Source organism: Molossus molossus, unplaced genomic scaffold (genome assembly GCF_014108415.1).
Source record: "Molossus molossus isolate mMolMol1 unplaced genomic scaffold, mMolMol1.p scaffold_m16_p_14, whole genome shotgun sequence".
In the NCBI taxonomy this organism is placed as follows: domain Eukaryota; kingdom Metazoa; phylum Chordata; class Mammalia; order Chiroptera; family Molossidae; genus Molossus; species Molossus molossus.
Window position 1 is genome coordinate 18,810,776 of NW_023425349.1, and position 13,479 is coordinate 18,824,254.

At 55.7% G+C, this 13,479-nt stretch overlaps 1 protein-coding gene across 1 annotated transcript in view; it reads right to left on the reverse strand.

Annotated features, from left to right (window-relative positions):
- Positions 1-13,479, reverse strand: part of COL27A1 (collagen type XXVII alpha 1 chain) — a 128,079-nt gene that overhangs the window by 9,907 nt on the left and 104,693 nt on the right. The window contains exons 41-56 of the mRNA XM_036261231.1: positions 12,637-12,690; positions 9,218-9,274; positions 9,012-9,065; positions 8,567-8,620; positions 8,239-8,292; positions 7,775-7,828; positions 7,584-7,691; positions 7,244-7,351; positions 6,301-6,408; positions 2,534-2,587; positions 2,017-2,079; positions 1,623-1,676; positions 1,430-1,465; positions 1,305-1,322; positions 1,065-1,100; positions 712-738 (exon numbers count right to left, since the gene is read on the reverse strand). Coding sequence (XP_036117124.1) covers positions 712-738; positions 1,065-1,100; positions 1,305-1,322; positions 1,430-1,465; positions 1,623-1,676; positions 2,017-2,079; positions 2,534-2,587; positions 6,301-6,408; positions 7,244-7,351; positions 7,584-7,691; positions 7,775-7,828; positions 8,239-8,292; positions 8,567-8,620; positions 9,012-9,065; positions 9,218-9,274; positions 12,637-12,690 — 939 coding nt within the window. The remainder of the gene's footprint in view (positions 1-711; positions 739-1,064; positions 1,101-1,304; positions 1,323-1,429; positions 1,466-1,622; positions 1,677-2,016; positions 2,080-2,533; positions 2,588-6,300; positions 6,409-7,243; positions 7,352-7,583; positions 7,692-7,774; positions 7,829-8,238; positions 8,293-8,566; positions 8,621-9,011; positions 9,066-9,217; positions 9,275-12,636; positions 12,691-13,479) is intronic.

The window sequence follows — 13,479 nt, forward strand, 5'->3', positions numbered from 1 at the left end:
ATTAGGTTAGTATTAAAAAATTCAAAATCCTCTAACTTTCCATGTTTTTAGATGGAAAGGGTTTTTCCTGGCCCTCTTCACTGCCCCTTTGCTGGCTTCCTTCGTGTTGAGAAGGGCGCGGGGAAAGGCAGACAGGCTGTCTTTCCTGTCTGCGGGCGAGGCCGAGGGCCAGCGAGCCCGAGACGAGGAAGACCAGAGATTCCAGAGAGTCCGAGTGGCTGGTGGCCCGAGCTCCTGCTCCACTCAGTCTCTCTTGGCCACTTCCTGGGACGCTGTCAGGGCCTGGTCCAACAGTCCATCAGCGCAGTGGTACAACGAGGAAGGACTCACCAGAGGGCTTGGGGGCCATGCTTTCAGAGAGGGCTGTATCCCCACCAGAGAGGGGCGCGGGCCCCCAGTCTCTTTGGTCTCAGAATCTGATACGGAAGAATCCTCAGCAACCAGCCCACCTGTACTGATTGTACCACCAGGACCCCGGGCCCAGCGGTGGGAGTGTCTCGCTGGGTTCACAGCCAGGGGCACATCCCAGCTAAAATCTGGATTTCCTGCCCCCACCCAGCCCAGGGCTCTTTCTGCAGCTTCAGGGGCCAGGGTCCACCATGGAGTGACGGAAGGACAGAGGCATCCCGTGGCCAGAGAGGGGTCAGCTGCCAAACTACCCCCTCCCCAGGCCTTACCCAAGTAGACAAAAGAGAATGTTCTCCAACTTACAAAGTGGATAGGGCTTCCCGGAGGACCCTGCAAAAGAAGAGGCTGGGTCAGCCTTTGTGGGGACTGGGTGCTAGAGTCCCGGGGACCATAAGGAGATTGGAAGGGCCCCTAGGGCACAAGCTGGTGTCTGCTCTCCCGGAGGCCTGGCCCAACCGGGGCTGGTCTATATTGTCCCGGAGGCCTGGCCCCATCTGGATGGTCTACACTCTCTCGAAGGTCTGTGCAGACAAGAAGCTCACGAGTGTCATGAGGTGAGGGCCAAGACAAGTGCCTGCAGCGAACCCGCGGTCCATTCAAAGGAAGCCCACCTCCTGCCCCAGAGTTCGGTGGGCGCTGAGCAAGCAGTTACCTACCGGTGGGCCAGGCTGCCCTCTGGGGCCGGGAGGTCCCTGGAGGAAGAGGAGAACAGTGAGGCCCTGGTCAAGCGCCTTCCATCTTCCCCCACCCTGGGCCTCCTGGTGCCGACCTAAGACCCAGAGACAAGGGTGACCCTGGCATAGACGAGTGCAGACGGATGCCTGGGGTCCAGAGATCCAGATGCCTGCCCAGTCCCCCTCCCCCACCCACCAGCCCTCGCACCCCAGCCCACTCACCCTCGGACCTTGCAATCCCTGGATGGAGACAGAAGCAGGGAGAGTTAGGAGACCCAGCTGAGTCGTGCTCACATTCCATGACCCCCCCCCCCCCCCCGAGCCCTGCCCCCAGCCCAGCCACTCACCAAGTTCCCTTGGCTGCCTTTGTCACCCTTCGGACCCTGCAATAAACCACAGCCCAATGAGAGAGGGCTCAGAGGGAAGCCCCATGTCCCAGATGGGGACACTGAGGCTCAAGCTAGCCCAGGGTCACAGAGACAATCCGGAACCAGGAAGACAAAGGGAACCAGCAGTCTTTGGCCAACCCTCAGCACATACCGGGCGTCCTGAAGGTCCCAAGATCCCGAGGGGCCCAATGATGCCTTCTTTTCCCTACAAGCAAGAGAAAGTCTTGTGTGGCCATGTCCCGGGGACTGGGGAATAGTCACAGGGACAGGAAGGTAGAGGGCACTCTGAGTGTCCCAGGGAAACAGAATGGAGACCTCCTCAAGCAGGGGATGCACCTCCCCAGCCCCTCCTGTGCTCCTTGGGTTGGGCTGCAAGAGTCAGGGAGGGTGGCAGCCAGGTTGGCAGAAACAGCACAGGCAAAGGTGTGGACATGGGAGGGAAGACTGTGGGCAGAGGGCCGAAGACTGAAGGGCCCAGCTGCTGGCTGGCCAGCCTTACACCCGGGTCCATGATCCTCGCTGGGACAGAGAGGGAGAGGACTCACCATCAAGCCAGGAGGCCCCCGAGGGCCCTGGATGCCTTTGAAGCCGATGTCTCCAGGGGGGCCCTGTGGGAGACAGAGGAAGCCTAGCTGTGTCTGTGGCCACTGGTCGAAGCTCCAGAAGCTCCCCAAGCCCTGGGGTCTGGCCAACCCCAGAAACAGAAACAAATGTCCACAGTTATGAAGCAGATACAGGGCACAAGCTCAGGGCTGTGTGGTGCATGTCTCTGGTCTTCCCTGTTACAATAACCCTCCTCTGTGGTTATGTCCATTTTTCAGACGAGGAAACTGACACTTGGAGGGACCGAGGGCCTCGGCTGAGGTACACAGCAGGTACATCGGGGAGCTGGGCTTCGAAGCCAGATTGGCTGGAATGTGAGTCCCAGGGACAAGATGCTCATGATTCTGCTGTGTGCCAGCCCCCATGGGAAGTGCTTGAGAAACGTTTGGTGAACGATTACATGAACAAGCAGCTAGATGGACAAGACCCCAAGAGGAACAGTGTCGAATGGGACTCTACCTTGGGTCCGAAGAGGCCAGCCATTCCTGGGAAGCCCACCTCGCCAGAGTCACCCTGTGGGGAGAACAGGACAAGATAGTGAGGATGGGACCAGGACAAGGGTGCCTAGCCAGTCACCCACGACCCCTGGGCCTGCCTTCTCCCAGGAGCATCAGCCACCCTCTCATGAGATGATCAGTTAAGTATGAACAGTTCACAAACTAGAAGCCAGGTCAGCCTGGGCTCCCGGGAGCCTGTGCCCTCTGTCAGATGAGAAAGCAGAGGCCAGCTCAGGTATTCCATGAGGAACTCTCTAGAACACTCAGGAACCCATCTCAAAAGCACTATTAAGGAATGATCCCCTAAAAGTAACCTCGTTAGCTGAGGGCCTGCTACATGCCAGGCACTTTGCCTGCACCATCATGCATGCATGTCCTGCACCATCATGCATGCATGTCCTGCATCAGCCTGGGAAGCACAGTATGCCCTGTTCCTAGATGAGAAACTGAGGTTCAGAGAGGGCAAGAACTTGCTCAAAGTCACACAGCAATTATGTTGGGGAGTGCACTAGATCCAGATCAGGTAGGAACAAGTCCAGAGGTCTGGATTATATGATAGGTATATGCTTAATTTTAAAAGAAACTGCTCAACTGTTTTCCAAAGCAGTTGTACCAATTTACATTCCTATTAGTGCAGTAAGAGCGTTCCAGTTGCTCCATATCCGTGCCAACACTTGGTATTGTCAGTCTTTTAAAATGTTCACCATTCTAATAGGTGTACGGTAAGTAGCATCTCATTGTGGTTTTAATAAGCATTTGCCTAATTAATACTATTAATCTTCTGTTCATGTACTTATTTGCTATATGTATATCTTTTTTTGACGTGTCTATTCAAATCTTTTGCCCAATTTTTAAACTGGGCTACTTCTTTTCTTATCATTGAGTTTTGAGAGTTCTTTATGTATTCTGGATATAAATCCTTTACCAGATACATGATTTGTGCTTCTTCCTTATATGTGGCCTGTTTGTTCTCTTAACAATGTCTGTTGAGGGGCAAAAGTTTTAAATTTTGATGAAGTCCAATTAATCAAATTTTCTTTTATGGATCATGCTTTTGATGTCATATCTAAGAAATCTTTGTATAATCCAAGGTCTCAAACATTTTCTTTTATGTTAATTTTTAGGAGTTTTAGCATGTTAGGTCTTTTATTTGGTGTATGATCCAGGTTAAGCTAATTTTTGTACATGGTATGAGGCACTCAATTTTTCAGGCATCATTTGCTGAAAAAGACTACTCTGTATCCACTGAATTGCTTCTGTGCTTTTACCAAAAATCAGTTGTCCGTATATGTGAGAACATATATATTTCTAACTTCTTGTTCCATTCCTTTGATTTACTAGTATAGTTATGGCCCTATAATACTTTGCTGATTACTGTAACTTTGTAAGTCTTGAAATCAACTGCTGTTAAGTCCTTCAACTTTGCTCTTCTTTTTCCAAGTTGTTTTGGTCATCCTAGGTCTTTTGCATTTCCAAATAAATTTTAGAACCTGCTTGTTATTTTCTTCAAGAAAAGTCAAATGGGATTTTGACTGGGATTAAGTTGAATTCATAGACCAACTTGAGGAAAATTGATACTTAACAATATTGAGTCTTTTGACCAATGAACACAGATCTCCATTTATTTAGGTCTTCCTCAATTTATCCCAGTAATGCTTTATAGTTTTCAGTGTACATGTCTTGTGTACCTATTGGCAGATATATCTCTAAGTATTTCACATTTCTATGCTATTGTAAACAGTATTACTTAAATTTTTTTTTTCTTTATTGATTTTAGAGGAAGGGAGAGGGAGAGAGAGATGGATTAGCCACCTCTTACACGCTCCCCAGTGGGGATTTGGCCCACAACCTGGGCATGTGCCCTGACCGGGAATCGAACCGGTGACCTCTTGGTGCATGGGTCGACACTCAACCACTGAGCCACACTAGCCGGGCAATAGTATTACTTTTTAGATTTCAAATTCTGATTGTTTGTTGCTAGTGTACAGAAATACAATTCATTTGTGCACACTGAGCTGGTGTCCTGACATCTTGCTAAACTCACGTATTCCAGTAGCTTTATTATAGATGCCATTGGTTTTTCTACATAGACCATCATTTCACCTACAAATGAAAAGTTTTACTTCTTCCTTTTTGATATGAAGGCCTTTCATTTGTTTTTCTTGCCTTACTGCATTTGCTAGAACCACCAGCACAATGTTGGACAGAATATATGAGAGCAGATATCTTTGATTTGTTTTTGCTCTTTGGGTGAGGAGGAGAGACTATTCCATGACATGACGGCTGTCAGACTTACAAGTTGGACCTGAGCCAGAAGGGGGGTTTACCACAAATCCCCTTAGAGACTATCTGATAGTGATCGGTGTTCATTCTGACATAAATCAACACTCCTCCCATGTCTTCCATTACGTGATGCTTCCTGGAACGGGCTGTTGTCCTGCCTGGCCAAGCATGTAAAGTAATTTCTCATACCTGAGAGCATTCACATACTAAGAGTACTTGTGACTACTTCCCTGTCTACTTTATATAATTCTTCGGCACCTGCCAAGTGGCACAGGGATCCATTGTATCTTGAGACTGCCCAAGACATGCCTCATTTGTGTTTCCTTTAGTAAACTGTATCAATCACCAGACTGGACTGGCCAGCCTCTTTCTCTGGTCTTTCCCTGCCCTTCACTTACCGAGGCAGATTTTCAGTCCCAGGAACGTTTCTGGGTCTCTGTGTACTAACACTGGGAGGAAATGTTCAGTCGTTCATTAACAAGTATGGCGTTAACTGCAGGTTTCTCATGAATGCCCTTTATCAGGTTGAGGAAGTTCCTTTCTATAACAAGGGTGTTGAGTTTTTGTCAAATGCTTTCCCTGCATCTACTGAGATGATCTCGTGGGTTCTCTTTTGTAGTTTGTTAATATGGCGAATTATATTGATTTATTTTCCAATGTTATACTATCCTTGTATTTGGGGGATAAACCTCACTTGATCTCCATGTACTATTTCTTTTTAAATATATTCTCAGATTCATTTCTCTAAAATTGTATTGAGAGGCACTGGCCAGATAGCTTAGTTGGTTAGAGTGTCGTCTGCATACACCAAGGTTGCAGGCTTGATCCCCAGTCAGGGCACATACAACCATCAACCAATGAGTGCTTAAATAAGCGGGACAACCAATCAGTGCCTATCTCTCTCTCTAAAAAAAATCAATAAAATAATTTTTAATTGTATTGAGAATGTCTGTATCTATTATGAGGCATATAGATCTGTAGTTTTCCTTCCTTGTACTGTCTTGCCTGACTTTGACTTCAGGGTAATGTTAGCCTCATAGAATGCCCTGGAAGTATTCCCTCCTCTTCAATGTTTTTGGAAAAGTTTATGCCCACGTGGTGTTATTTCTTCATAAATGTTTACTAGAATTCACCAGTGAAGTCATCTGAGCCCAGGGTTTTATTTGTGGGAAGCTTTTAAATTACAGATTCAGTTTCTTTAATGGATGTGGGGCTGTTATCTGGTTGTGATCCGCTTCTCCTCATTCTGAAGGGCCCACTGAGGTCTCATTTCTCAGCCTCCTCCCTGCCAGTCCACCCAGAATGGCAACTGGTGCCCAGAGAGAGTGTGTCCTGCCCTTGTGGCAGAGCGGCAGGTGGCTCTGGGTCTGTGGGTGCATGCGTGAAGGAGCGTGCTGGGTGCGCATGTGAGCGAGTGAACGTGGGTGCTTCCCGGGGCTCACTCACCGGCTGGCCTTTGGATCCAGGCTCCCCCTGGTTCCCAGGAAGCCCTGTTCCGCCCTCTGTCCCTCGCTTACCGGGGGGACCCAGCTGCCCAGGTAATCCACCTTCACCCTTTATGAAACAGACCAAAATGACCAGTCAGAGGGGGAACTGTTTCTAGGGAAGGGAGAGGGGGACCTAGGAGACAGACCAGTGATTCCACAGGGTCCGCTGAGATCTTAGAATGCTGGGGCTCAGCCACAGGCCTGGTGGGGCTCCAGCCCTTCAGCCTCCCTGAGTAAAGTCAGTCTCTCTCCTGACTGGCGTTCAAGATCTCCCCTCTCCGCTCTCCATACTGCCACTCCTCTTTGCTATTTCCTCTCAACAGACCATGAAGTCCCACCTCCACACCTCTGCTCATGCAGTTCCTCGTTGCAGTCCTCCCCGGGCCAAGTCCCCCGCCTGCTGTCCCAGCGGAGGTCCTACCTGTCCCGAGCTAAACCTCACGCTCAGGAAGGGCAAGAGCCATGTCTGACTCGTTCATCTCCATCTCCCTTCAGTATCCAGCCCTGGGCTCATACTGATTCATGGCTGCACCCCTGCCAACTCCCCCCCCCCCAATCACTCAAGGAAGTTTTAAAAAAAGATACTTTAGAGGAGGGTCCCAGTGGCAAGCAACATGTTGCTCCACAAAAGCCCACAAGAGGGCGCCCAGAGACAATTCAACAGCCAGTTAAGGGACCTGGGCCTGGTAGGGGGCAGTGTTTACAGCTACCTGAACAAACTACCCTCTAAATTAGGTTGAAGCTTGAACAGGAACCCCTGAGAAAGGTCAGCAGTATGGACTCCATTTTCACACAGGCTCTGGGACATGGGTGCACATGCCAGCATTATGGTCAGTATCATTATAGTTAGTGCCAAGGCAGAAAGGGCGAAGGGTGGGTACGTGTTTTACTAAGCGCCTGACCTTGAATCCTGGGGGTCCCTGTGCTCCGGGCAAGCCAGCCACACCTGGATTTCCTCTCTTCCCAGCAGGGCCCATGGGGCCAGGGGTCCCATCATCGCCTTGTTCTCCCTGTAGAGAGAGAAGAGCTGAGGGCTTCAGAGCAGGAAAGGGGAGGGATGGTCAGAAGGGCCACTCTCCCGGGTCTCAAGGGAGAAGGTGACTGCCTACACAGGGAGCTTCTGGGTGGGTTGGCTCTGCCCCATCCATGTTCCAGACCTGCTCCCCTGGCCCATGCCCAGGGCAGCATACCCCTCCCCCAACACACATTCACCTCTCAAACAGAGACACCCAGCCTGCCCACCTGCTGTCCTGGTCGACCATCCCTGCCAGGAAGCCCATCTGGTCCAGCGACACCTTCGGGGCCTTGTCTCCCCACCACGCCCCGGGGCCCCGGCAGCCCCTGCAGGCCCTGGGGGTACACAAGAAGCTTTTGAGGGCGTCTGGGAAGGGAAGGGAGGCAAGGTGGCAGAGAAGCAGCTGCAGGTCACGCACCTGGATCCCCCTCCGTCCTGGCGCCCCGGCCTTGCCTTGCTTTCCCTTTGGTCCCTGAAACAGCAAGGGGCACAGGATGGAGGCTGTCTGGGGAGGCACAGACCCCAGGGCTCTAGACACAGGGCAGCGGGAGGACCGTGGCCCGTGTGGCTGCCCCCCACCTCTTGGAATCTGCATATGGGCCCTAGTGTCCAGCCTGGAAGCCAGGGCAGAGCTGGCCGTGGGACCTGCCGTGTCACGGACCCTGCTCTGGGCTGGTCTCCACTGGCCCCTGCTGCGGAGGCTCTGGGCCGTGGGGTTTCCCGGTGGGAGCCTGGGCCCCCCACTGGCTGGGCCACCCACCTCCCTGGGGTTCCCTCCCTTTCCCATCGCCCTCCCAGTCCTGCTCCTCCTGGCTGTGTGCTTGGGCCAGTCTTTCCCCCTCCCAGGGCCCCAGTCCCCCCGTGGACACCCAGCCCTCTTACCTCTTCCCCTTTTGATCCTTTGGGTCCCGGCCGCCCCCGGGGTCCCGGATGCCCCTGAAAACCAAGGTGAGATGACGCAAGGCAGCCCCAGGATTCTCTCCCGGGGAGGGTGGCCAGTCTCCGCCTGGAGGGGGAGGGGTGGGGAGGGGTTTGGGGGTGCAGGCTCTGGGGGTGCCCCCAGGGTCAGAGCAGGAGAAGCCAGAATGGGTTGCCCCAGGCCTTCCTGCAGGGAGGGTCCCTTTAAGCTTTAAAGGACCCCTTCTTTAATTTCCCCCCAGCTGCTCCACCCCCTCAGGGCAGGAGGGGTGGGACAGGAAGCCCCACTCACGGGTAGGCCCTGCTGGCCCGGATTTCCACTGAGGCCCTGCACGCCTTCCTGTCCCTGGAAGCCAAGGAAAGACAGGTCAGGGGCCCATCTTGGGGGGGCAACTTTCCACCCGGAGGAAAGCCTTGCTCTTCCTAGCCCCGTGTCCTGTCCCCAGCCTCGAGGGGAGGGGAGGAGCCTGCGCAGCCACTGCTTGTCTCTGCTCTGCCACTGCTTCTGCTGGGGGCCGCTCAGGCCGCAGAGGGGAGGGTCTCGGACCAGACCCTTCCCCCTTCAGCAGGAACTGCGCCCCGAGCCCTCTCGGGGGCCTGTGCTTCAAGCCTGGGCACGGATGGAGGCGCGAAAGCTTGTGCCCTGGTGAAGGCGCGAATCCCAGGGACAGGTGAGGGGTGAGGAATGTCCTCTTAAAGCACCCCCTCTGCTGTCAGCAGGCAGGGCTGATACTTACAGGGTATCCAGGGTCCCCTGGCTCCCCGCGGTCTCCTCGATCACCCACAGGGCCCTGAAGGACAAGGACAACAGCAAATATGGGCCAGCAGGCGCAGGGAGCCGCACCCCCTGTGGAGCTCACAGCAGCCTCACCCCGCCCCGCTCCCCCTCCCCACACGGCTCCACCTGGCCTTGGTCCAGGGCATGAAAGTTGGGGGGCCTTACCGGATCTCCAGGTGGCCCGGGGGGCCCCTCGGCCTTGCCATCCTCACCCTGCTCCCCCTGTGGACACAGAAGCAGCTTTAGGACAAACCACCGGCTCTTGGTGAATTGGGGGGATTCCAGACACCCCACACTGAGCCGGAAGGGCCTCATGAGAGATGGGGTCCAGTCTACTTAGGGTTACAGAGAGGGATGGGCCGACGTGGGGTCAAGCTGGCCCCGAGTGTGGAGCCAGGACTGCGGACAAAACACTGCTCATGATCGTCCCCCCGGGGCACCCCCAGGCCAACACCCCCAGGCTGTGCGTGCCCTTGCAGCCAGGTGGCTGAGGAGAGACTGGTCACACCCTGCTTTGTGAAGGACCCAGCTGCCCAGCCGGGAAATGGGGTGGGGGGTGAAGGGGACAATAGAAATACCATGGGGGTGGGAGTTCATGAACCGGTGCAGACGTCCTGCATAGTGTTCGGTAGGGAGTGACCGTGATTCCGACAGTTGGCACGCACGGGCACTGCCATGCGCCGGACACGGGCATTCAGAGTCCTCCCAACAAGCCTATGAAGTGGGCACTGCCACTATCCCCTCTACAGATGAGGACACTAAGGCACAGAGAGGAGCGGTGAGCCGCGCAGAGGGACCCGGCCCCCAATAAGAGAGCCCCTTTCTCTAACCTTTGTTGGGAGAAAGTGGGCCAACAACCTGCTTCAGGACGAAACCCACCCTGGACGGGAGCCCCAGGCTGCACTCGGCAGCGGACCAACTTGGGGACTTTGTCCACGAGGCAGTTTCCCGTCTGCAGAATGGGACTGTGGTGGTCGCAGAATGGGACTGTGACCCTGGCAGCACTGCTCTGAGGATCCAGGGGGGACAGGCTGGCTCAGCTCTCAACACGCTACCCTCACGGAGTGGGGCTCAGCAGGGGCTGCGGAGGTCGCTATTGTTGATGGTGATAACGGCAGGGACGGAGTGTGGCGCAGATGCCGTCAGAGTTTACAGCACAAGTCCCGGGGCCACCTGAGCCTCGGTCGCCTGCGGGACAGGTGGCTGGAAGCCAGGTGCCAGCTGCAGGGAAGGTGTACAGGTGCACACAGGACAGCCAGCGGCAGATCCTCGGGGCCCGGAGTGTTCCAGCCCCAGACCACACGGGGGTCACCTCCCATGGGGCGCATTCTGGGCAGGGGCTCAAGCTAGGGCGCCCCTGAGCCCCCTCACTGTCAGCAGGGATTTGAAGGGCAGGCTGAGAGGCAGGAGAGAGGGGAGCTGGGCCTGGGGCTGGAGCCTGTCCGAGGCAAGGATCAGTCCCCGGGCTGGCGGCGGTAGCACCTTGGCCCAGGGCCTCTGTGGCTTCTGTGGGCAGAGATGGAAGGCGGGAGGGATTTGGCTCCAGGCCTAGGATCAGCTGTACCCAGGAGGGTGGCCGGGGAGTGGGGATTCCCTCTCCACCCTGCCCACTCTCTCTGGCTCTTTGTCCAGGGTCTTGTCCCCCTGTGGCCGGGAGGCAGCTGGACGGGGCTTTGAGGGGCTCTGTCGACTAATGTGTTCTGTGTGCCAGGCATTTCGTGAGGTAGGCCTCAAACATTGTTTCACAGAACCCATAGAGCACCCCTACGCTGCTGCGACTTTGCCCCATTTTACAGATGGGGAAACTGAGGCCCAGGGAAAGACGGGTCTTAGTCAAAGCCACACAGAAATCAAGGGGCGGTCTCGGCCAAAAGCCAGCTGTAGAGATCTCTCCCCCAATGTGGCTGTAATTTGGGGGTGCATTTTTAGCACCAGAGAGCTGGTGGAGCCCCCGCCACCCTTCTCCCTGTTCCCAGGGTCTCATCCCATCACCCCACTCCCTCTGGCCACTGCCTCTGGCCACAGGCCGGCAGGGAGTTTCCAAGCAGAGCAGCGTTGTGCTCATTAAGGCCTCAGCATCGGGCTGGAGAAGCAGGGTCTGACCTCAGACCGTCTGAGTCCTGGTCCTGCCACCCGCCCCTGATCCCGAGCTGGTCCCCAAGCATCGTGGACCCTGAGTTTCTCCTCCTGTCCTGTGGGACACTGACACCTTCGTATCAGGTCGAGGCGAGATTAGGGAGAGAGGTTGGGGGAAGAGCTGGCCCATTTCTCTTGCTTCGGAAGGGGCTGTGGTCTCCCCAGGAGCCTGCTCTCTTCCCTCCCAGTCTGCGTTGACTGTTCACTCATGTTACTATTTTTGAGCTCTTCAGGGCATCATTCCCGAGACCCCACACTCAGTCAATCATTATATATTCATAAATACCTGCTGCATAGCTGGATGCACGATACCACGTAACTCATGGTACCACGTCCCACGTAATACCACGTAAGTCAGAAGACGTGTCTGCCTGATACACAGGCTTCCCTAGGTGCTCACCCACTTAACACATGAGGCAGCCAAGGCTCAGGGCCCCACCCAATGCCCCAGCAGACTTACAGTGGATTTGGGGTTTGGGTTCTACTCTCAGCAGCCACAGGGACTATTTCTGGGGCTGTAGATGGCCCATAGCAGAGAGGCACCTCTCTTTTTTAGGGTCTGTGTTAACTCTTCCTGCGCCAGCCTGGGGGCCGAAGAGGGACTCTGGGAGCCGAGAGGCGCTTTCTGCGGTTTCCTGTGTGATGTCAGAGCCTGCGGCTCGTTCTGACGGCAGATCTGTTCTCCAAGCAGGAGCAATGGGCCAGCTGGACAGCAAGCCAGGCCAGGGTGATTCACCCACAGCGGGATGCAGTTAGTGGGGAGCTGACTCAGCAAAAGAAAGGAGGCCGAGGAGGCAGCGGGTCCAGGAGGCCGTGGCAGCTGCCTGCTCGGAGACCTTCCAGCTGAGCCATCAGCAGAGGAGGGAGGAGAGAAGGAGCTGGAGCTGCTAATGCAGGACTCCCAGGCGGGCCAGCCTGGCGCTGCCTTGGGATGTGACCCGGGCCCGCTGCCGTGGACCCCTGGCCCCTCAGCTCCCCACCTGCACAGCGGGGCAGGCCCAGTGATCAGCAAGGGTCCTTCCAGCGGAGGGGTGCAGCATGGAGTGCCTCCCCTCTGCCTGCGTGGTTGTCAGATGCCGGTGCTCCGCCCGCTCCTTCCTCGGCCCTCCCCTGGCTCTCGCTGGGTGATCTCATTCACCAGCAAGGCTCAGTTCCCACGTTCATGTAGATGATGGCATCGCAGAGTTTCAGTCATTACATGGCTCGCGGCCACTTCCCTTGCTGGACTACAAGCCCCAGGAGGGCAGGGACTGTGTGTTTGTTCTGGAGCTGGGTAGAGACAATGCCCGTACATCTGTGCTGCATGGAGGGTGTCACTGCTGCCCCCGCCGCCGTGGTGTGAGCGGGTGAGCCTGCTGGACCGTCCCGGCTGTCCCAGCCAGCGCCCCAGCGGCTCGCTCCTGCCCGCCTGGCTATCAAGGAGCTGCTGCCCACAACCCAACACCCACCTTTTCGCCCTTTGGTCCTGGAGGCCCGAGGGGTCCCACGGTGCCTTTGTGTCCCTGCAGGAAACAAGAAGGCAAGGCAGGGGTTGAGAGCATGGGGGTGCAAGGGCTTGGGAGAGACGTGATGAAGGACAGACACTCAGAGCTGGAGGCACTGGGCTATGTGACTAGGTCCTGGCTCTGCCCCAACTTGCTGTGTGACTTTTGAGCAAGCCCTGTGCCTCTCTGGGCCCTGGCCTCCCAGACCTGTTGCGTGGGTCCCAGATACACCTCTAAGGGTGGATCCACTTGGATAACCTGGAGCAGATCTGGGACAGATCTCGGGAGAGCCGGCCGCGTCCTCCGGGGCAGGGGCAGAATGCTGGCCTCAGCGGATTTTCCAGGCTGTGGCCAGACCACACATAGGGACTCCTCCAGTTTCCAACTCCTTTGCCCTCTCTCTCCCGTCCTGTCCCCCTTCTCCCCTCCCTGCGGGACCTCTCACACACGGATCCCACCACTAACTGGACAAGCAGCCGGGCCTTGCACACCCATCCTTCACCTCCCCGGGCCTCTGTTTCCCTTTCTGAGCAAGCCCGATGCCCCTCCGAGGCCTGGCGTCCCAGATGTGCAATGTGGGTCTGGCCCAGCCACCTCTAAGGGGTGCCAACTTGGATGCAAAACCGGACTAAGGCTCTTCCCTTCCACAGAGCACAGCTGGGAAGCTCAGGGACGAGGGGTGTGGGCACCCGCAGCAGGGGAAGGACTCGGCGCAGGACGGTCCCTCTGTCCACCCCACCCCACCCGGCCACCGATGGTCCTTGACCTCCACCCTGGTCTGTGGGCTCCGGCTCCCTGGGCAGGTGA